The sequence below is a fragment of the Colius striatus genome, chromosome 9 (assembly GCF_028858725.1).
Source record: "Colius striatus isolate bColStr4 chromosome 9, bColStr4.1.hap1, whole genome shotgun sequence".
NCBI lineage: Eukaryota > Metazoa > Chordata > Aves > Coliiformes > Coliidae > Colius > Colius striatus.
The window spans coordinates 19,377,739-19,401,945 of record NC_084767.1 but is presented as its reverse complement, the minus strand read 5'-3'; the positions used below and the strand labels follow the sequence as shown (position 1 = coordinate 19,401,945).

General features: G+C 48.2%; 1 protein-coding gene across 7 annotated transcripts in view; it reads right to left on the bottom strand.

The window, feature by feature from the left end:
* The window catches only part of ARHGAP26 (Rho GTPase activating protein 26), a 154,682-nt gene that overhangs the window by 92,279 nt on the left and 38,196 nt on the right, over positions 1–24,207 (bottom strand). For all 7 annotated transcript variants that reach the window (XR_009819239.1, XR_009819240.1, XM_062002119.1 and 4 more), the window contains one exon: positions 18,871–18,949. Coding sequence is in view for 5 of the 7 variants with exons in the window: in XM_062002119.1 (XP_061858103.1) it covers positions 18,871–18,949 (79 nt within the window). In the remaining 2 variants the exon portion in view is untranslated. The remainder of the gene's footprint in view (positions 1–18,870; positions 18,950–24,207) is intronic.

The following is a 24,207-nucleotide window of genomic DNA, read 5'->3' as shown; positions in this document are numbered from 1 at the left end:
CCTCTGAGGAAAGGATATCTTTTTAGGATAAGAGAAAGTTTCCAAGTCTGAAGAAAGGTCTGCTGTATAAGTGGCCCAGGAGTGAAGCTCCCTCAAGCGTCCTACAGGCCACCACCTGCTCCGCTGTCAGCAACCTGCCCTTGGTGCAGCCAGATGGGGCTGGCCCAGCCCACAGAGACCCCTCAGGGTCTTGGCACAGTAAAAGTCACTCCTGCCCAGCTTGGCTTTACAGATATTAATATTCTGCTCTTTCCAAAATAGCTTTGATAATAGGCAGGGCTTAAAGCACAGGGATGCATTTTAAGATAAGGCCTCAGAAGCAAATCAGTCAGTTGACAGACCAACTTCCTGCCCATGAAAGGAGCTGAATTTTAAAGAGGTTCTTATAATTAATTACACCTAAGTTCCCATTCATTACTGACAAAAATAAAGTTACAGATTGTCCAGACAGGGACATGCTTCCCCTGCATCATCCTCATTGTGACTCCACCACACTGTTAGACTGTCAATTTACAGCATTGCCGAAAATGGTAAGTCCAATCCCTTCTGCAATAGGATAGAGACTATGGAAGTCCTGGGCTTTCTGGTACTCTCCACACACAGAATGCTCCCCGAGCCACCTGATATTGGTGAGCAGGTCTGCAACTCAGTCCAGAACAGAAAAACTCAGCACAGGGGAAAACTTAGCCCAGCTGGGGAGACCTCCAGTAACCCCTACAGTCATTGTATTGCTGGTTCTGTGTTTAGACAACACAGATCTTCGAAGCTCTCCATACAGAGCTGCTCTTCCAGCAGCAGCTGTTGAGGTCACCCCTGACCTCTCAGGTCCACCCTGCAGCCTGAATCCGCCACCACTCCTTGGACAGAGGCACAGGGCTGCAGACTCACTATTGCCTACCAGGCCTTGGGCTGCAGGGCCTGCCCCTGGCATGGCAGCACACTTGGGCAGACAGTGGGCACGTAGAGGGGCAGACACCTCACACAGTTGTCTACATATTTCCCAATAAGGTTTCCAGAGCAATGGACAAAGCAGCCATGAAATAGTTGCGAGATCTCCACAGCAATGCCCTCTGCCCTACCCCAGGGTCCCTGTTTGCAGCACACAGACAGGCATCACCAGGGGCATGGGCTACACAGCGGCTCAGGACATAGAGGACTGGCATGTCTAGGGCAGAGGCATGGCCCTGACACCTGTGGATGCAGCCATGGCTGCCTCTGGAGCAGGAGTCTCAGGAGAGACGGGTGCCAGGCTGAGTGCACACAACCTTCAAAGCCTCTGCCAAGCAACTGCCAAGTGCTGGATGGGAAGAGAAAAACAGATTCCTTCCCCCCAAAACTCCTCCCTATGGCATGTCTGTGCACAATTCCTGCACTAAGCTGTGCTGCAGGCTGGCCTGGCGCAGGGACCCAACACATGGGCCAGCATTAAGTGCAAAGGGCCAGTGCAGCTCCACCTTGCAGGGCACGTGAGAAGTTGCTGAGAAGTAGCAGTTCCACAGACACATACATCACCCAGGATAGAACCAGATGATGAAACCATAAAATAAGTATATTTGTATGTGCACATCCACCATTTTCCTGTTGTTAACACACTCTGGAGAAAACAGACCTAAATCCAAAAAGCTTCTCATGTAGCAAAAAGCTTCTCTCACTTTCCAGTAGTAGCCACTGACAAAGAGTGGGAAATTGGAAGGCAGAAAGCCTTTGCTGAGAGGTGAAGGGCCTGTGTCCCACGCACAGCATGTGGGAACAGGCTGTTATAAAACTCATAGAACTGAGGCTAGTGACTAACTTGGAGACAAATCCCTACCCTGCAGCACTGCAACCGTTTGAACATCACACTCGCGCTAATTATTCCCATTTGATTGTATCTTCAGAGCCAAAATATCTTTACTGGGAAGTTTCAGAAGGGATATGTAGAGAAAAAAATATAAACCTAGTACAGAATTTGCGGACTTTGCTGCCTTTAATTTAGTTTTATAAATTCATACTGTAGATAGTCAAATATCCTGAACAAAATCACATTGTATCTTTTTGTAGTGGAAGACACTGCTGCTTAATTTCTGCAGAATTGCTGCTATTTTAGAGGCTTAAGCACAGACTTTACGACCCATTATTGAAAAGTTCTGAAATGCATCTGTAAGTAATCCAGAAGTATAAATTTTATAAGAGCACAACAGAAATTGAAGTGCATTATTATTTTGAAATTTTCCTGCAAAATTAAAGTCCCCTCCAGAACACTTGTACTGTGTTCAATTATTAACTCAGTCTTTAAGAACATTTGTTAAAGATTCAAGTTCACTCTTCTTGGTGAAATATTTTGCAGAGGAAACACTTCTATAGAGGATTAAGAGGCCTGGGATGTTTGAGGATGTGCTGGCTAGAAGAGACAACACTGCTCCCTCATCAGCAGTGGGAAAAGCTGGAGAGTAACCTGCTTCCATCTCTTCTATAGTCAATTGCTTTCACCTTAGTTCATGTTTCCAGCATCACGTGGACCAAAGTATGGACTGAAGTAGTAAGGCAGACCACTGCACCCACTCCAGTCCTCACCTCAAAATGCAGTCCTGTCATTATCATGGTGGAGCTGTGGGTAACAGAAACATCAGTTGGGGATTTTCATGATCATAAACCCTCCACCATCCACCATTCATACCTTGATGCCAGCTTCCACTTGCACAAAGACGAACAGAAGAACCCAATCCATTGTTTTTCCTACTTGATCCTAAATAAATGGCACATATGAGCATGCAGAGAGCAAATAGCTATGGCGGTTGTTTGGGGTGAGACTGGACTGTGGGAAAAGGAAAAGGAAGTAACTGAGGTTTGGAAGAGGAACTAAGAAAAGATGATGTTGAGTAATTTTGTGTTTATTTCCTCACTTCAGGGCTCACCCCAGCTGCTCATGATGTCTGTTACCTCCACAATGAATTAACTGTGCTTCCCCACAGTAATTGCATGTGTGCACACACTCTTTAAACAAATACACTGCGTTTCATATAAAAAGTATTTTTTAATTTAAAATTCAAAACAGCACAACCTAAGCTGCATCCCCTGGAGGTTGCACTGTTCAGCACAGTCCCTAAAATATTTTAGGTTCCATTATCGGCACCAAATTCTGTCCAAATGGCTAAAATCTAGAGGAACGAACTCTCTGGCTTCTTCAAGATGAGTGTGGTAGAAAACCTTAACCAAGAAAAGAGACAGGAGTCCTGCTTTGCAGTCCCAGATAGAGGGATTACCATTTCAGAAGGAATTTAGCATTTCAATCACCCAGTCCATCCCCTGGCATGGAAGATTCCACCCTACTCTCCTTTTACTAGTGTTGGGACCTGCTCTTCCACTCAGACTTTCCATTTAGACTAAAACTACTGTCAAAATGGGCCAGTCCTGCCAGATTTCCTGAGTCTCCCTGGAGGAGCGTAGTGTTTGTAAAGCCCTGAGCAATAGGAGGAAATGCTGCAGTGTTATGCAATTTCCTTGTGATTCATATTCAGAAATCCTCAAAACAACCATGAACGAGTTTTTCAGCTTTCAGCTCAGAAGACACACAAGCCAAAAGAGTATAAATAGAAATCATTATATTCCCTCAGAATCGGTAGCCCAACTGGCTTGCCAGCCACCCAAGGACAGGTTGTGGAGTCATGGGCAGGAGGAGCACTGACATTTTACCTGGGTGTTTTGCAATATTTTACAAACGAGAAGGGAAACTAGGGTGACAAACCGCACGCAGACTGGAGCCCAGCCACTCAGATTGACTCAGCTGGTGCTAGGCAGGGTGTGCCTGCAGCACCCTGAGCACCCTGAATCTGCAAAGCAGCCGCTGCACGAGGGCTTGCTCAGCCCAGCAGCCGCAGCCACATGCAGGGACTTCTACCTGTCCCTTTGCCTACACATTCAGTTGCCCTACATGAGAGAGGCAATTGAAAATCTACTCAGAACTTTTTTCTTTAGATCTTTCTCGCTTAGACATCAACAATGCACTTCCCTGCAGTCTGCATCCTAAAGTTCTAAGCCCTTCAGAGCACAAGAGAAACTGAAACGCATCAAGATCAGTCCAGGAAAATCTGTTTTGAATCCTACACAAGGAGTTGAAAGCATAAGAAGACACAACCATTAAGGAAAACATTTATGAACACTATCCTGCAATGCCTTGACAAAGTCTCTTCAGGAAGATGTTGCCCAGTGCTCAGGTTCTCCCAGGCGAAGGCCAGCGAGGAATAATCCATGCAGGTTATTTGGCAGCACAGAAAAAAACTCATCTGATGAGCTCTAGTGAAGGCACTATAAATAACAAACAGGTTTTGTATGGAGATCTTGGGTAACTCAGAGCAACTTCAAGAGTCAAAACTCAGTGAATTTATTGGGCACATTCAGTTTAAAAGATAATGAGGCATAATTTTTGTTTCTAGCACCAAATACTCCATTATTTCCACAGCAAGAGAAATAGAAAGTGAAAAATAGCATTTTCAGGCCTAATTTTAGCAGACATGAGTGGCCATACTCTCCAAGTGCAAAGAATGTAAGGACCGTGACCCTGGATTTCAGGCGAGCCGACCTTGGCCTCTTCAAAGATCTACTTGGACGGATCTCATGGGATATGATTCTAGAAGACAGAAGTGCCAATGAGAGCTGGTAAATCTTCAAGCACCACTTCCTCCAAACCCAGGATCACTGTGTCCCAATGTGCAAGAAAGGAGGAAAAGGAGGTAGGACGCCTCCATGGATGAGCAAGGATCTGCTAGGACAACTCAGGCAGAAAGCAGCCATCTATGAGAGGTGGAAACACGGGCTGGCTTCTTGGGAAGAGTAGAGGAACATTGCCAGGGCATGCAGGGGTGCAACTAGGACAGCTAGAGCCCTTCTAGAATTAAATTTAGCCAGGGATGTTAAGGACAGCAAAGAGGCATTTTTCAAGTACATCAGCAGCAGACGGATCGTGAGGGGTTATGTGGGCCTGCTGCTAAATGCTGAGGGTGCCCTGGAGTCTGAGGATGCAGAGAAGGCCAAAATACTGAATGCCTTCTTTGCTTCAGTCTTTACGGCCAAGGCTGGCCCTCGGGAAGCCCAGTCCGGCAAGGATAACAGGATGGCCAGGACAGCAGAGCACTTGCCCTGGGTGGAAGAGAAAGAGGTTAAAGACTTGTTGGCCAAGCTTAAGGCTCATAAGTCAATGGGACCTGATGGGATGCATCCTAGAGTGCTGAGAGAGCTGGCTGATGTGATTGCTAAGCCTCTCTCTATCATTTCTGAACAATCATGGAGGACAGGTGAGGTGCCTGAGGACTGGAGAAAAGCCAATGTCACTCCAGTCTTCAAAAGGGGCAGGAAAGACGATCCAGGAAACTACAGGCTGGTCAGTCTCACCTCCATCCCTGGAAAGGTGATGGAACAACTCATCCTGAATGTTATCACTAAACATATGAAGGAAAAGATGGTTATCAGGGGGAGTCAACAGGGCTTCACCAAGGGGAAATCCTATTTGACCAACCTGATATCCTTCTATGAGTGCATAACCAGCTGGCTAGATGAGGGGAGAGCAGTGGATGTCATCTACCTTGACTTCAGCAAGGCTTTTGACACTGTCTCCCACAACATCCTCATCAGAATGCTCAGGCAGTGTGGCTTGGATGAGTGGACAGTGAGGTGGATGGAGAGCTGGCTGAATGACAGAGCCCAGAGGGTGGTGATCAATGGCACAGAATTGAGTTGGAGGCCTGTGGCTGGTGGAGTTCCACAGGGATGGGTTCTGGGGTCAGTCTTGTTCAACATTTTCATCAACAATCTAGATGAAGGGACAGAGTGTACCCTCAGCAAGTTCCCTGATGACACCAAACTGGGAGGACTGGCTGATTCCCCAGAGGCTGTGCTGCCATTCAGTGGGATCTCAACCCACTTGAGAGTTGGGCAGAGAGGAACCTCATGAGGTTCAACAACGACAAGTGCAGAGTCCTGCATCTGGGAAGGAACAACCCCCTGCACCAGTACAGACTGGGGGTCGAACTGCTGAAGATCAGCTCTGCAGAGAGAGACCTGGGAGTCCTGATTGATAATAAACTAACCATGAGCCAGCAATGTGCCCTCATGGCCAAGAAGGCCAATGGCATCCTGGGATGCATCAAGAAGAGTGGGGCCAGCAGGTCGAGGGAGGTTCTTCTCCCCCTCTACTCTGCCCTGGTGAGGCCTCATCTGAAGTACTGTGTCCAGTTCTGGGCTCCTCAGCTCAAGAGGGACAGGGAAGTGCTGGAGAGAGTCCAGCACAGGGCCACCAAGATGATCAGGGGACTGGAGCATCTTCCTTATGAGGAAAGGCTGCGGGAACTGGGGCTGTTTAGTCTGAAGAAGAGGAGATTGAGGGGGGATCTTATTAATATTTATAAATATCTAAAGGGTGAGTGTCAGGAGGTTGGGGCATCCCTCTTTTCTATAGTAGATAGTAACAGGACAAGGGGTAAAGGGATGAAGCTGGAACACAAAAAGTTCCACTTAAATATAAGAAAAAACTATTTCACCGTGAGAGTGACAGAGCCCTGGCACAGGCTGCCCAGAGGGGTTGTGGAGTCTCCTTCCTTGGAGGTCTTCAAGACCCGCCTGGACTTGTTCCTATGTGACCCGATCTAGGTGAACCTGCTTCTGCAGGGGGGTTGGACTAGATGATCTCTAAAGGTCCTTTCCAACCCCTACCATTCTATGATTCTATGATTTACCTCCTCACTTCCTCAAACTGCTGCCAAATGCAAGCACTTCAGGGACTCTGAGAAAGGCCAGTCTGTGGACTACCCATTTCACCAGGGCAGGCCCGTTAGTGCTCACTTTTCTTGTCATATGGCTATTAATGCATTTCTGTCTTTTCCATGTTATTGTCAAAATTGGCCTTCATGAAGACAGGCAGCCTACAGCCCTCCCTACCTCCCCTCACCTGGTCACTCGCCCCTGAGCACTCTTCCTTTGTTGGGGATGTCAGGGAAGTTGGCTTCTCCACTTTACTTTCCCATGCCACAGGTAGGAAGAGGGAAAAGGTGTTGCCTTGGAGACAGATGGCAGCTTGCCCCAGGGAGCCCCAGAAGGTACTCTGACACTCCTGATGCTCCCCAGGTGAATGATTCCTTTGCCAGGAACCCTTTGTGCACTGCTCTTGCTGTCACAGTGACAGTCCTGCCATGCCATTTCACTTGCCTTCACATAGGCAGGTGGATACGAGAGCCACAAAGCCCACGGAATGTCCCTCATCCTCATGTCCCTGGGAGGCCACGGTGCCCCTGCTCAGCCCCGTGGGCAGCAGCATGTTGCTGTGGTTTCACAGATGGTTTCCATTTGTCCAACACCATCCCACAGCTGCAAGGAATCACCTTGCCCTCCACACGTTCACAGCCACGCTCTCTCACTGCTACCAGCAAAGACAGCATTGGCACCTACACAGCTGCACAGGGATTCTAAATCAGCTGAAAATTAATCTAGCAAGCCAGTGATTAGTAGTATTATTACTCAACAGTCTGTGGCCAGATCAGGTTCACAGCGTGGGCACAAAAAACTTTTAGTCCAGCATGAGAAACAGAGAATGAACAGTCAGGGATGGAGAGACGGGGAGGCTCCTCAGTTCCCACAGCTGCCCAGCCACAAATCAAAGAGTGCACGGAAGCAGATCCTGAGCCAGGTCCAGCCCCTAAGGCAGAGCACATCTCTCCATCCCTGCTGCCATACCTAAAATCTATCTGCTAACACCCAGAGCTGTACATGATCAGGTGCACCACCACGACATCCCAGAAAGGCATGGTGTATTCAATTGTCTGCAGGTTCCCAGCACACTACTCAGTCTCATCTCTGCAGAAGGCCACCTCCTGCAGCACGCACAGGAATGCCCAGAGCTGGGCCAGAGCCTCCAGGTATTTGGTCTCCCTTCATGAGATGGTATAGGCATGCCAGGGGAGGGAAGAACACATATACTCTGCCCCTGCAGCAACAGGGAAAGGGTAAAGAGGAAGGAAGGAAGGAAGGAAGGAAGGAAGGAAGGAAGGAAGGAAGGAAGGAAGGAAGGAAGGAAGAATGAGAAAAAGTAAAGAGTGAGCCTGGCACAAGTCCACACCACAGGAGGCAGGATCCTCTGCACCTGACGCCCAAGCAAGCTTGGCACACCGTTGCAGAGCTGCTATGTTGGGACACAGCCCAGTATCAGGATGCCAGCAAAGCGCAGAGCAGGAAGGCTCATGTATAAAAAAGCATATTTCCTTGTTAAAAGCAGGACACCTGGCAACCTTGATGAAATCAGCCCTTGTTTCTGGCTCTGCCTTATCAGCCCTGTTCTATTTCTGTCCAAAAGCCAGGTTTTCATACTACAAGCAGGATTTTCAGAGATAGACTACACTGTGTTGTGGCTAGAAATAACCTTCCTTATTCTCTGAGCCAGAGCGATAGAGATAGGAGTAAGTTCCTTCCCAACCCACATCCTCGCAAACCTCCCTGCAAGGGGAGGGGAAGACAAAATATGCCTTTCTTCCCAAGTGCCTTGGCAGGGCAGCAGAAACCTGCTGTGAAATGCTGGTTTATGTCACTCAAACCAGGGCTGTTCATTTGGAAGAGGGTGGCCCAGGGTCCCTGTCAGCTCCTTCCTTCCCTTCCAACTTACTGTTCAGCACTGAACTAATGTGTTGCAGTCACAGTCACTCCCCCCATTCCATTTCCCCCTTCCTCTCTCCCCCTCCTTCCTTCTATCATAAATTTCAGCTCAGAACTTACACCAATGCCTGAGTCTGATTAAAAGGGAAAAAAAAATCTATCAGAAGTGAAGCATCTGGGGGCTTGAATCCTCTACACAGGTCTTGCTCTTCTGTCTCTCCAAGCTGAACTAAATGATGGTTCTAATTAAAAACAAGCCTACGTTTTATTACAAGTGCAGGCATTCCCAAGAGCCTCCAAAGCCGAAGCCGCCCGGGCTGCCCGCCAGCCATCTGGACTGCTGCGCTCAGCGCACTTACATAACCCGCCGCCCTTCTCACCCAGGGGGAAAATTACCTGGGTCAGCCCACGGAAAAACTACCTGGGTCAAACTGTCAACCTACTGTGTCTAAGAGTTCAAAGGAGACCACGCAGCAGATGCTTGGGGTGAAAATATAGGGGGGCAGGCAGAAGCGATGGGGAAGAAAGCATATTGGATACAGGGCAGTCTCTAGAATAATGTAACTGAAGTTCAACTGGTTTAGAAAAACATCGTTTTTGAATAACTAAAGCGCTTAAAAGTTTCACACAGCAGCATTTTCAAGCAAGTCCAGCAAAGCAGATATGTTCAGATAGCTCAAGTGGCTGATTAAAAGTGAAAATTTCCACTAGTTTAAAAGCTTCCCACAAGTTTTCTAGGATGCTTGAGCAACAACTTGCACATCCTCCTCTGCCAGCTATCTGCGCTGGAGCCCAGCCAGCTTCTCGCTCTCCCTCTCCCACAAGCACACACGCCCTTCCGCCTTTCAACGTCTACTGACGAACAAGGAGACTGAATATATCAAAACCAACCTATTTTTAAATGACAGTGTCATCTTTATTTTTAAAATAACTGTAACACAGACATGCCTCACGTTCCTCCTCTGTGAAGAGTGGCTTTACGCTGCCCAGTTGTTCTGAACAATGGTTGATGGTTTCATGCCAAAGCTGTAATGGCTTTGAGGCGAGACTGCTTTCAATCCTCGCCTTGCACAGCAGCCCATGGAAGACACTGTGTTGGCTGTCAGGTCAGGTGTGTCAACAGCACAGACCATCACAGGCACCGCAAGGCTTTGGGAAGGTCAGTACAAAGGGGACCATGATCCTGCCCTTGATAACCCTGTCCTCCACAGTCAGGGAGGCCTCTTCAAGCCTCAGGTAGCTGCAGAGGTTTACTGGAGCAGTCCTGGGATGCAGCACAGGGTTTGCAGTACCTCATTGCCTCCCTGATGGTGGCAACCAGCCCGATGGAGACTTAAATGATTTCAGTTCCCCTCTCCAGAATTGCAGTGGGACATTTACCCCTTTCTAGATATGACCTGAAATTCCACAACACTAATAACCTCCCTGGGAAACAACTCACCTCCAGCATCTACACAACATAGGGTGCACACACGGCACTCACAAGAAATATTTCTACCACATAACATCCAACAAACACAGGGTGAGGATGGCGAGGGGCACATGGGCCCTGCACGCTGCTGCAGCCTGAGCCTGGCATAGGAGCCGCTGTCCCAGGCAGTGCAGTGCCTGCAGCGTGTCCTGCCAGAGCCCAGCCCAGCCCAGCTCCCCGGCCCCACATCTACACCCACACTGCCCTGCAGGTGCTCTGCCTGGAGTGGCAAACCGAGGGCAGCATGGGCAGAGACACCAGGAGTACAGAAATAAGGTAACTAAGATGTTTGGAGCTTCAAAGGGCAGACTTTCTTCTGATGCTACATGTCAGAGACCATGGTGGGGCTGTAGCAGGACAGTAAGACAGTGCTTAAAACGAAATGCAAGGACGAATCAATAAAGATTGTTTGTGTGTTTCCTCAAACAAAGAAAGAGGCTAGTTTTACAACTGATCATACAATTAACCACTTAAAATTTTAATTTAGAGTAGAAAAAATACTGTCTATTGAAACTGGCAAAGTTCGTTCTTGATTTGTCTGCTCAAACAGTTTTGAGCAGGAGCAATACAAGAATAGAGAGAAAAGGAAAGTGAACATACTCTCCTTGGTCTTTCATTCCAATCAAGTGCTTTGTGGTGTTTCCCCCCTGCCTCCAGAGGCTGCCAGCACAGCTGGACAGATGCAGCCAACTTGACACCAAAGCAGTGTAACAAAATCTCTTGATGCAACTACTCTGCAACCTTTTCTTAAGCCGTTTTGCCTGTCTGGGCCCAGACTTGCTGACAAGTTACCACTTGTCAGCTGATCTCCCCCGCTCACACACACACTGCGCTCGTCACCAGCACGCTACAGTTCCAGTCCCATTTACCATCTTTCCCCAGGGACTCTGCAAACTCAAATCAGCTCTCACTACCACACTCACCTCCTGGCCTGAACCAAAGTGAAAGAAAAACACATGCTGCAGTAGAGTGGGTGTGTGTCCCACATAGATGTGTGTTGTACAACATCCTGGGGATCTGTGCCCAGGCCTACGCCCAGATCCTCAGCCCTCATTCCTTGTCAAGTTTGTCTCAGTGGGTATCAGTAGCAAGATAATACAAAAGGAGATAGGTAGCTGCCAACACTTCCCCAGCAGAACTAACATCTTCTGCCAAAGGGAGAGTGAAACCAAACTCATGCCATGGAACCAACCATCCCGGTCTCCAAGTGAAGCCCAACTTTCACATACAATTTGTGCTGCATGGGCCACAACACAGAGTGCCATGGCAAAGCTGGCTACAGCAAAGAAATTATGACGTATTCACATGCAAGAGATGAAAACCAGAAACGGGAGCCACTGCTCTGCTCCTGGATGTCCTCAACAACAGAGCTACACAAAAGAGGCCACAAACTTTCCAAAAACAGGTGGGATAGCACTTTTAGGTGTGTAGAAGCAGCCCAGGGGCAGTTTTCTCTCTTTAAGATGATTTAGAGTGCTTCTCTCAGCATTTCTCTCTTTATGAACCAAAAAGCTTCTTAAGCAAAGGACAAAAAATTGCCATTGTGAAGAAATACTGATCCTGGCAGGATAAGCTATCAACCATTGAACCAGCATTTGCTGGAACCATGAATAAAAGCCCTAAGTCAACAATTAGGACTTCATTGACCTAAGTACTTTAGAAAGAAAATAAAGGCTTATAAACTCAATGTAAAGTTACTGGTATTATAGGCTTAAAATAGGTTACAGAACAGGAGAGGGAGAAGGGAATAGCACTAAGAGAATGTGATACAGAAACTGATGTGGAGCATGGCAAATTATCAGCTGGTCAGAAAGCTCAAGATGATCCTCTTCTACCACCTCGTCCCCTAAAACGACAAAGAACTTGAACTGTGTGACGCAAAAAAGTGAAGCTTCACTGGGCCAGGTTTTGCCACCAAGCCAGCTGACCATCCCTGCAGCTGCATGATCTGGTGTTCCTCCACCGAGGCAGAGGTGCTCCTCTCAGAGGCAGCCCAGATGCTGCCAGGTGGTGCAAGTGCACAAGCAAGACTGTAGCTTTGGTTCAGAGAAAGTTCACTAGGTTGTCTGGGTCGGGGAGCAGATTAGAAGGGAAGAGAAAAAACAAACAATAGAAAGAGACTGAGTGTGTGTGTGGGGGAAATGTTCTGTTCAGCAAGACAGAGAGACTGGGAGATGAAGAAGTAGCAACTAGAATGAGTCAGGTCATGCAAAAGAGTATAGAAAGAAAGAATTTGCCATAAGCAAATAAACTCAGATAGGACGAAGGCCATGAAAAAACTGCAAGACAAAGCATACACAAATAATCATCTTTCTCTGGAAAGTTCACAGAAACATGTCTGTGGGACTCAGAGAGTAAAAAGATCAGCATGGAAAAGGCAAAAACAAGCTGAAGAGGTGGACATAGACTAAACCTGAGTGCATCAAAAGAGCAAACATGATCACTCTGACATCTCACCTCCAGGCTCTCCCATGCAAAAAGAAAATGGTCAAAGACCACCACATGTAGCCAAAGGTGTTCTGGCTGAAGATTTTTCTACTATTTGCAATAATTCACCTTCCTCAGTGACTACCAGTGCTCTCAGAGAAACGTGCTGCTGACACTACTAGTAAGCAAGCAGCTGGTCCCTGTCCCTCGTCCGATGCTGTTGCCGCAGCTGCTGCCAGCGCTGAATCCTAAGCACCATCGCTGGGCCTCGGCCCCAAAGAGGGGTTCTCAGGCTCTGCTGGAAACACTTAGCTACAGAGTACAGTACTGAAACCCATACAGAGGCAGAAAGTGACCTCTGAGGAGTGAGAAATGAAATGAATTAACGCAATAGAGCAGATCTGCAGCTTCCAGTGAGTCCTGGCGCAATACAAGCGGGTTGTGCAGTCAGTGCCCGGCCGGCCCCTGTGGCAGCACCGGCATCAGTGCTGAAGTCCTTCAAGTTAATCTATTTTTTGAATGAGCCAAAATGACAGGAATGCCGAGGTTGAAAGCACTGGATTGAGTTCAAAAGACATCGTTTCCATTGGGAAATCAATCTCTCACCATTTTGTATAATTAGACAAGGGAAACGAAAAACAATTTCAGAAATAATTCCCAGAAGCAATATGCAAGGAGGAGGCAGGGGGTGAGGATGCTGCGCGTTGGACAGGAATGCAAGGCTGGGCTTTGCTACAGAAACACAACACTACATCTCCAGAGCAGCGGTGCCAACAGAGTTCCAGCACCTGCAAACAGTTGCCAGATGAGGAGCACGGCTGCAGGGCTGGGCCCAGGACCACAGCAGTGGGAGCTTCAGAGGTGCTTCCCAGCACCATCAGCCTCAGTGGTGTGTGGCCAGAGCTGCCACACCTGCAGTGGAGACCCTGACCACAGGGACTCTGGGAAGGGACACTGGAAAGGGACCCCAGGACGCTCCAGGCCCAAACCAGAGCGTTTAACACCAAGCCTCAGGTCTGGAGGTCATAGAGGGACAGGCCTAGGGAAAGGACTACACGGCTGAGGAAGGAGAAGTCGAGACACCTTATAAGTTTTGAAGGTCTGCACATGCCACCCCTCACGTACTGTGATTAAACACTGCCTGTCTCAGAAATTACCAGCTTCTTCTTTGGGGGTAGCAGAAGAAAGACCAAGGAACGGACAAGGGAAGCAGCTCCAATTTTGCGCTGTGCTGGGTTTTGGGGACAGAACTGGGAAGTGAAAGCTTTCCCCATCCTGTGCAGTACAAATGGTGCTGGCTGAGCACAGGAGTCAGGCAACAGGTTCTGGCAACCCAGCACATCCCTGCCCCAAACCCACAGCCCCCAGGGCCAGTGGGCAAGGGGTGGACACCCTGCAGAGCCCCTGCGATGCAGGGAGCTGCCCTCCCCCCGTGAAGCACAAGTGCAATGAGTGGGCTGGTCTCAGCTTGCCCTCTAGTGGAGAGTGTTCGCAGGGCCTCCTCCTCCCTCAGCCCTGCTCCATCCATCTTGTGCTGCCCGCAACATGGGGACCCATGGGACCAGCCCAACCTCTGCTCCCAACAGCACAGATGCGACACCAAACACCCAAGGGGTAACATCTCCCAGTATCTCTGTACCAAAGCAGCCACCACAGCCCTTGCAGTGGTCAGGGTGGCCCTCACAGCTGTGGAGGTGAGGAGGAGCTGGGATCTGCTTAACTGGGCTGTAGCTGGGAGCCCTGAGGTAGCTGCAGGAAGGGAATCAAGTCCTTCATGCTCACCATGACATGTCTGATTGCTCCAAGCACTCATGGGCTGCAAGCAAAAGTCCTTAGCACCTGTCAAAATGGTGCAGGATCAGACTCCCCACATTGACAAGGAAAGGCTTCAAGTTCTTGTTAAGGTTCACAGCCACTACCACTAGACTGTCCTCCATGGCCTTCAGCTTCACAGGGTTCAATGACCATCAAGTGTGGTGGCCCTCCATGGAGGAGCAGACATGACTAGACCTGGGTGGATGGGAAACTCTGGGAAGGTTTCTAGACATCAGAGCGGTGAGGTCCTGGAATTTCCTTACAGAAAGGGAGCAGAAACCTTATTTGCTTGCCAGAGGATGGAGTTCTATTAAAAGAGGACTAAGTTACGTGAGTGCCAAGTTGAACAGGGCCTTTCTATTACAACAGGTCTGACCCCTGAGAGGTCCCAGGACAAACCCCACCAGTTCTGCCTTGATGCCTTTCCATTCAGGGACCAACTTCAGGTCCCTCAAAGCATGCAAGGGATTTCCTAGTTTGTTCTTACCTTTGCAAGCTTGTAGATTATGTTAGAAATCTGAACTCAGTGTAAAGGGAACGAACAGAAGGAAAGGAGAAAGCACTGCAAGGGCATGAGTCTCACTGCTTGTCCCCAGTCCATGGTGCACTCAGACACAGAACACTAACAAAACTAAATCTGATACAAAACGCTGGTTGTGTTTTCATTTCCTTTCATTGCCTTAAAGAATAAAACAAGTTGAGCAAAGGGCAGCATGATGCCAGTGCCAGAACAGCACTGCTCAGATCCCATCCTTGTCTTATTTCCTCTGACAGGATGACAGTCTGTTGCATTTGCCATTTACCTAACTTCATCACTATTCAAGGTTATGGACAACTGATTAATACAGCTCAACAGGGACATGATCTAACACATTTCATTTCCCTAACCCTCTACACACCCTTACACTGTGAGGCTTACATTCCTGGAGAATCATTTTCATGTTGCAAATGCTTCACAGCCAGCACCTCACTTCTACTCTCACTGATGGGAGGATAGTTTCTAAGATTCCCGACACGCTCGGGAGGCAATAGCAGGAACCACTGACCCCACCACCTCTCCCTTGGCTGGCACGCTCACTGCAGGCTTGGCAAGCAAAGCCACAACCTTCCTGAAATGCTTATCGTGTTTGCTTCTTTGCCACAAAGCAAACAGCCCCATGTGTGCCTCTCAACCCCACAGCCTACCACAGCTACCACCACAGGCCAACACAGCTCTCAGTCTTAGCTTAGGCTCCAAGGATGTTTCAGAATCACTCCAGTCTCCATCATACACTGCATCACCAGAGGAGAAAAACCACAGGAACCTTATCCTGAGCATCCTAACAAAAAGGAACGCAACTGCTCCGTTATGAAGTGAGGATTTTCTCCCATTTCCAGTCTCTTAAACATAAAAGAAAACCCAAAGTCAACACAGGGATTTCAGCCAAATTAGTAAGGGGTACGAGTTAACAAACTGATGATAGCTATCTGGAGACTGCTTTGACTGTAAGATATATAATAAATCTTTTCAAGTTGTGACAAATGTCTTGGCTAATGGGGCCCACATTCTACGTTTAGATCTTACTAAAATGTAATGCAAGGTTTGGTTTTAGTTTTTTAATTACAATTAAGAAACAAACTCCAGTCTACTTTAATCCCTTCACAGCCTGAATTTGCACAAGGAATTACTGTCCCCACTGTGACAATCTTTCCCACACTGGATATTCAAATCAAAGGAAAAAAACAGGCATTCTTTCCAGTAGAGTTTTTAGGTTACAGAAATACAGTCAAGACATAGAATGGCTGTCTCTAGAACTTAAAAGTTAAATCCTTGTCTCTTGCTCAAAGAAATCTATGAGGAGCAAGTAAGATCCCACACGCTGGAGCTGCAGGATAAGAACCCAAACAGGACAGACCAATAGTTCTACTTTTGATGGATCAAGGAGGAAAACTGAGGACAAGGAGCTACCTTGTCTGTCAACATGCACCATCTTCAGAAGCAAAATGCCTCTTGGATCCATTTCCATGCAGGTTTCATTCCCATGGCTCCCACACCACACCTGGAAGACCAGGTTTAAATGCCATTAGCATTTAAGCACCATGAGGTATTGCATTAATGCACAGCAACAATCCTTGATGTGCTGGAAGAACAAGCTACCCTAAGCCGATGGGCATGATAGGGAAGAACAGAAACATGCAGGCGGCAGCATGAAGACCTGTGTGTTTTTGAAAGACATAACTAGATTCTGAAACAGGATAATCCAGGCAGTCCTGCACTACTTACAGAGCACCTTTTGCATGTATAAGCACTTTGCAAACAAGCAAAATCTCTGGCTGCACCTCTGCACCTCAACCTAATCCTAACAGACTGGCTCTGCTCTTGTGCCAAACTTTGGTAACAGTCAAAATAATCCTAGTAGCAGGTCAAAACGAAACTGGATGACCATATTCATGCAGCTCCCATTGTAGCTGCCTGGGTTTCACATCCTTGCAACAACAGCTCCCAGAGGAGGCGAGGCAGGGGGACAGGCTCCCAGAGGACAAGGCTTGATCCAGATTAGAAGCAAGTATGCACATCTCGTTTCTGAAGAAATTGAAAATATTATGCTGTCTTCAGGTGCCACAGAACCAACGTAGGGGTTAATTTAGGAGGGAATAAAACAGCTTGCACGATGAAGGTTGCTAAAACCTACATCTAGTGTCTTCTCACCACCGCTGCCCCAGGGCAAGGACACCCAGGTCAAGAGTCAAGGTGGAGGAGCAGCCTGGCTCACCCAAACAGGCGTGCCTTGTCAACACACAAGAGAAAAGGGGAACAGAGGTTTGTCCTGCACACATAACACACATTCAGTCATTTTTTTGTTTCTGTGTCTGTGCATTCCACAGTGCTTGTTCTTGGAAATGGCATGTCTGCAGGTGTAACTGAGCAGTTCTGTCTCAGAAGCATCATTTTGCCGCAGGGAGGAAAGCAATGTGGCAGAGAGCTGTGATCACCATCAGAAGTAGGTCCAAGCTACACAGCACATGCCCTTTTAGGGAGTGAGGTTTATTCAGCTTGGAGAAGGAAAAGCTTTGGAGGGACCTGACAGCACCCTTCCTACAGGGAAGGCATCAGAAAGTCAGAGCCAGGCTCCTTGCAAGCCTGCATGGTGAGAGGACAAGAGACAAGAAGAGTAAATTGAAAGGGTAGAGGTTCAGATTGAGTATCTGGAGGAAAATGAAGCAGTAGAGCCCATGGAGGCTGTGCACTCTCCTCCCTCAGATATGCTCAGCACCCAACCCTAAGCAATCTGGTCTGAGAAGGAGGTTGGACTAAAAACCTCCTGTCCTACCTGAATTACCCGATGGATCTAGGATTCCAGGCTGAGACCTGGCTGTAATCCACAACTAAGTCCTTTACCTGAAATACCCTCACACACACAGAGCCTCCCTGACCTCCAAACTACCACGTTTCAAAAACAAGTTGCTTGACTAAGCCCAGCATGTGCTTTCCAGTCTCCACCAAACAGCCCGTGTGTACCCACCACCTGCCTTTCATGAATTATTTTTTTCTGACAAACAAGGACCTTGTCATGGATTGGCAAGGGATCTGCTCAAACCAGTACCAGTCTGCGGCAGGAGAGCTGTGCTGGGAGGGGACACCTGCTCCCCACATGGGCTCTCCCCTAGCTGCCAGAGCCTGGCTCAAGCCCAGAAGCACAGACACATACTCCAAAAAAGTATGGGCTGTCCCATAACAGCCCTGGCTGCTCCTGCTATCTGCCAAGTTTCTCTTCATATCCTGCTATGCTTTTGGCCACACTGAGGCACAGAGGCCCACAGTCTAGTTGTGCTCTGGGTACAGAGGCTGCTGGTTGGTGCTGCTGTTGCCGCTCACTGCCGGACAGCCGCCACACCACCACAGAGCAGAACCACATGGCTGACATGCAGCACCTGCACCAGCACTGAAGGAGCCCAGGCAGAACCAGCCACAGCTCTTTAAGCTTGGCAGTGAAGTTTGCGTGCATACTAAAAAGTAAAAACCCAGTAACTATGAGTTTTCTGAAAACCTCCATAATCTCTTCCAGAGGTAAGGAAGCCTGTGCAGGAGTAAACACAGCAGCGAGGAGCCTATCACCGAGTAGGGGGAACAGGGGCTACACTCCTCTGCTCACACAAAATCTGCACCTCTCTACAAGACCCAGAAATGGCTGCCAGATGAGTTGCAGGACTCATTTCCAAAAAGCCTTGGAAATCTACAGTGTATTTTCTTCCACTTCTCTCTTTGCCATGTTTTCCTTTCAGCACAGCACAGCAGCATGTTTGTGCTGGCCAAGTCTACCCTCCTCCTTGCCACCACACCTTCAAGCAATCCAAGCACAGGAGATACAGTATTACCTCAAATATTTAACCAAGGGATTAAACTATTCTCTTGGCAGAAGGCGCAATCTGCCCCACGGTTCCAGCTCTCACACCGGTTGGCGGGCGCTGCGTGACAGCCTGCTCTGCAGCAAACAACCTGCCTCAGGCTACAAAAAGCTCTCCACAAATTTCTCAAACTCTTTTTCACTAACGTATCTGCTCACCGGTTCCCGGCCATCCATTGCCTCCATCCACAGCCTTCGATCCTCTTCTGAGAGTGCCTGCATGGTGATCACACCAGGCCTGCGGAGACAAAGGGAATACCGTAAATAAACTGCAATGTGGAAACCAAAAGATGACAAGGATATATTTCCCACAAGAGAGAGGAAGAGGATAACCTTCTTCCTAGCCAAGCCCCAGCAGCATGGGGCTGAACCCAGCCTGACCTTTCCAGGGATGTCCCTGCAGGTCCTAATCAGGATCAGCAAATAAGCAGAGGTTATCTCCAACAATCAACATACATTTTCAGTGTTTTTAGAGTAAGAGAGCTGGATGCCAAATTTTTCCTCTAGCTCCCATCCAGACAGCTCACCTGCAGCTGGGCTAAGCATGGCCATGGCAGGAGAAACAAGGAAGGTGACCTTGCAGGGGCAGTGCTGCAAGGAGTCCTGGGGTGCCCCAGGGTACTCCCTCCTGCACTGGCTGGTTCTGCCCAGTCCTGCCACTCCCCTGCCATCACACACAACAGTATATGAGCTGTACTATAAATCCAGCCTCCAAAAAACACTTCTTTGTTTGCTTATGCCCTCACCCAAGGGCCAATGCCACCTTCACCACCCATAAAGGGATCTTAAGCCTACTCCTGGACCACCTTTTCCACGCAAGGAGTTAAAACTTAATTGGTAATTAGCTTTGGTAAGCCTGACCACCAAGGTCATGATGGATTTAACATGGTGGAGAGTATTTGCACAACTTCAGGTGTGGTTGTATCTTTGCACGAGACGAACGTGCTGCTGTTGGTGGAAGCCAACACTGTATCCCCACGGGCTGCACTGTAGGCTGACATTTACTGCACCTTGCTTGGCTGCAAGCTGTCAGGCTTTCAATCCCCAACATCCCAGCTTGTCTTGCAGCCAGCAGACCAGACCCAAAGAGCCCAGGTAGCCCTGTGCCTCCTCAGCCTCTCCAGGATCCAAAGGGATAGCCACATCCTGCCCTGCTGCTGCTCCCAGCAGACCCCGCAGCAGGACCCAGCTGCCCGCACAGCACCCACGAGAGCAAGGAGGGGCCCCTGTCGGGACAAAATGGCCAAGACCTATCCTGTTTGTTTGGTCTAGTCCTTCTGCTTCCTCCCAGGCTATTTTCAGATGCATTAGCAGAGCACAGTAGCTATTTCTGCAGGAGGAGAGCAGGCAGAAGCCCTGGCAACAGGGGAGATGCAGGCACAGCCAGAGCGCTGCACGACTCAGCGTGCTCTGGGTGGTTATTGGCATTATCTCTGCAGCAATGCTTGTGAGGTTTCATCCAGTGAAAGTGTGACAGCAGAGAACTTCTGATGCTGCCATTACCACCCACAGCAAAGCACAACGGCTGCAGCTGCGGCTGCGGAGAGCTGGGATCACTGCCTGGGGAGCATCGGGCTGCACAAGGTGGGAAGAGTAACTTAACCTCAGGAGCTGCCAAGTGCCTTTGGACAGAGCTCAGCAGAGCACACAGGCTCCTTTCAGTACTAAGTCTTCAAAAACTGATAAGGCCTGGGAAGTGAGGAAATTTCTAACTTGAACTTCCCAACAGCAATTCAGTAGGAGAACGTGAGCTGCAACAACACTCTGCAGTTATTTGGTCCTTGATAAGAGCCAATCCTCTGTTAGGAAGGAAAATATTAATAGGAGCTCTCATAGTGGTGGGCTTGGCCCATCTTCTGTTGCTTCTGTTGTACACACAGACAAGAAACACAGGATTAACTCTCTCCCTAACTCTGCTCCCCATCCAATCAACACAACAGTGGGCTTCCCACACACACAGAGTAGCTCAGTACTGTTTCATCAGCAGAAGCCTTGCATTCAGGCTTGCAACAAGCTCAGGTCCAAGTAAACCAGACATAATGTGTTTGATCTCCACTAATCCCATTGGTGAGTCAGTCAATACGCACCAGCTTAGTGGTTTGGAAGTTTACCCATTTTGAAGGGAAAAGGAAACCACTTAACCATCGCCCCATTTGAGAAAGAAAACGTTCAACATCCAAAGCCAAGTATTTTCAAAACATTGAACAAAGCTCTGTGTTGTGCAGAGACAAAACGATTCGAAAGCAGTCCCTGGTAGCTGAATAGCTGCCGTGGCACTGGCTAAGGGCTGACAGCAAATCCTTCCCTCATGGCAGGGCAGGTCTTTTCTTGGGTGATCAGAGGTCTCAGCTGCACTCCCTTTCAGTCAATGCTTAAGCATGAGTTTATGGCAAGCTGCTGCTGACGGCACAGATATCCTAAGCAGAAAGCCCTAGAAGGGGTCTAGCCTAACTAGGGAGACATGGAAAAAGGAAAGGTTGGAATTTCCGCCTCTTTAGCAGAGACACTAAACCAAAGAAATTCAAATCATTCACTCATGGTATGTTCAGCACCGGACTCCCAGCAACTCAAGGAGGTGCCAGGGAGACAGCTCTGGTATCTGCCAGGGAGACAGCACCGGTATCTGCTGCGCCAGGTTCCCTCAGCACAGGGCAAAAGGTGATAACATGAAAATGTTTGCTCTGCCTTTGAGCAGATAACAACTCTTCACTTCAAAGTCAAGCTTATTTAACAGCATGAGGGGAGGGGCTGTGAAACTGAATTAAAGATCTATTTACATTGCAAATAGCTCTGCATTTCCTCCCACTGTGTTCATTTGCCAAATCATCCATTGCACCACTTTCCTGAGCAGAACCATCTTCCTGGTGGTGATGCATCTAAAACACACCCCATACGTTACACCTCATTCATTATTTATTTGGACAATGCCCAGGGGGTACCATGTGCTTAACAGTCAGGTAGGATGGCTGGTGCTTCCTCCTAATGCTATCAACACGCCTTACCCCACAGTCTCATTTCCATTGGGTTTCCCTGCCTATCAACCACTTCTAAAAGTGCACTCATTAGATTACAGATATCTCAATTATGCAGTGTAGAGCCTGAGACAGAGAAGACTCTTCTCTGACTTCCTTTCCCAAAAGATAAACCAAACATGTCTGTCTTCGTTCCCTCACCTAGCACACAAATGATCCCAGATACTGGAGCTTAGCTAGGTTTTGCTGTTGGGTAGCTCACATCCTCTCCTAAAGCCTGATGTGGCATGCACAGGGTCACAGCTGGAGGAGCCCCCTCTGCCCACTAGAGTCAGCCCCAAGCCTGTCACTCAGCTCCCCAGTCCCTCCTGGGCCTGACATCTGAGACACACAAAAGTGAACTGTTGTGGTAAACAGCATAAAGGACCTATTGATCCATTCCTAGATGCTGCATGCTACATTTCAACCTCCAGGCACCAAAACCCTTTGCCACCTCTGGGATGCAAGGGGAGGAAAGGGACATTTTGTGATCGTAAGGAATCTGTTTCTAAACTGAGTGTATGTAGGAGCATGAGACCAGACTAGGATGTGGCAAACACTTTGCAAGAAAGTATATTTTCAATATGCTACAATCTAAAAACTAAAAAGATTTTTCCATACAAGACCACACAGGAAATTTGAATTTTCTCACTATCTCAGCTTTTGTGAAAAACAGCCTGGTTTTAAGGAGCTATGACTAAGCACACAGAGAAAATGAGAAAGTCCAATAGCTTTTCCTTCTTCCAGAAAAACAAACAAACACTGAAAGCAATAGAAACAGATAAGAACTTTCAACTCCTGGAGCAGCTTATCATACTGAGACAATCTAAACTGCTGAATGAAAGAGCCATAAGAGCAGATTAATAACAGGGTCTTGAGGGCTGGTTGGAGTTGAGCACACAGAGAAGTTTGCAGCCCCAGTCTGAGCACAGCAGTGCACTCACACACCACTGGCACCCCAGGTAGAACCCCACAGTTGTGAGGCACTGGTTCAGGCACCAGCAATCAGATGTGGCCCCAAAACCAAGAGGGGAAAAGATGTAAATAAGGGGGAGATTTTGTTCCTGGGTTCATAGTCTCACTTGTCCATGTAAAGCTAGTAAAACCACCATCAGTAGCTCTGCAGGCACAGGGGCTGGGGGAGGTCTCTGTAAAACATCAAGTAGCAAATGAGCTTCATCTGCTCGCTGCCAGCCCGCCTGCAAAAACCCCACAAACTGCTTTGTTTAAAAGGTCACTGGAAAGGAGACACCAGCGGAGGAACAAGTACAGGTTGTAATGCACGTGCTGTCCAACACATCAGCGAGAGCTGCCAACCACTGCAGGGAACACCAGCAGAGATGGGGTGGCCAACCAGCCCCAGCACTAGGAAGCAGTGAGTGTGCCCTGCTTCAGTCAGGGTGGCACTCAAAAAAAACACCCAGAGCAAAGCCAACAGCCCACCTACTGCAAACCATCTGGTCAAGGAAATGCTCGGGCAGGTGCCTCGCAGCTCACCCAACCTGACGCCAACCACTGCGCAGCACAGCTGAGTGCAGAGCCAGCCACCTCAGGGGCAGGTGCCCAGGGGAATGGCATTATGTGCAGAGTTTACTGCCTTTATGAACAACTAAGAGACCAAAACACCCAAATTTTTAATACCTCCTGTTCCCGTAAAAGCCAATTGGTATTGGAAGCGCTTTGCTTCTGGCCCAGAGCAATGACCTACATTATCGTAAATTACAAAGCCTTTGTCATCAGCCAAATGAGATACTCTTCCTCCTAAGGCTCATTTTGTAAGACAATGGCTGTCATCCCTGTTTACCTTGTTTACAAAACTGATTTAATGCATGGAGACTACTAACAACTTTAGTTAGAAAAAAAAGCATTAACAGTAAAATGCAGTATTCATCATGCTGGGAACGTATTTCATCCAGACACTAGAACACCATTCTGGGGCTAATTTTGCTGTAACAAAGCAATAAAACGTTCCTAGCTTCCAACATGGAAAATCAGAACTACTTGCAAATGCAGTGTTAGGGATTTCTAAGACCTCTCACAGATACTTGTACCATAGCTTTTCTGCTTTCAGCACTGGGAGCTTTGGCATCTCCTTATCAGACAACAGAAAAAAAGAAGCAATGCTGTAATAACAAATCAGGCTCAAGATTTTCAGCTCAGTAGCACTGAATTGTTCCAGGTCAAAAAATAAGGGGTTTTCCCCCTAACAAGCAACAGCTTTTCTAGGTATTATTTAAAGAGCTCCAAGCCTGCACCCTATGTTGCATGTACACCAGTTTCCCAAAACACAGTGTTGATAACAAGCCCAGGGTTGTGTCAATGAACATGGCTGGGAAGAACCTGCCAAGGTCCAGCTCCAAGCTGTGTGGCACACCAGGGACTGGAGCAGGGTCCCTTTGCTTCTTAGGCCTGGGTCAGCACCACAGCACCTGGATTGTACCGCATCCTCCAACGGCATGCCAGGTAGCACAGGCCAAGCTTAAAG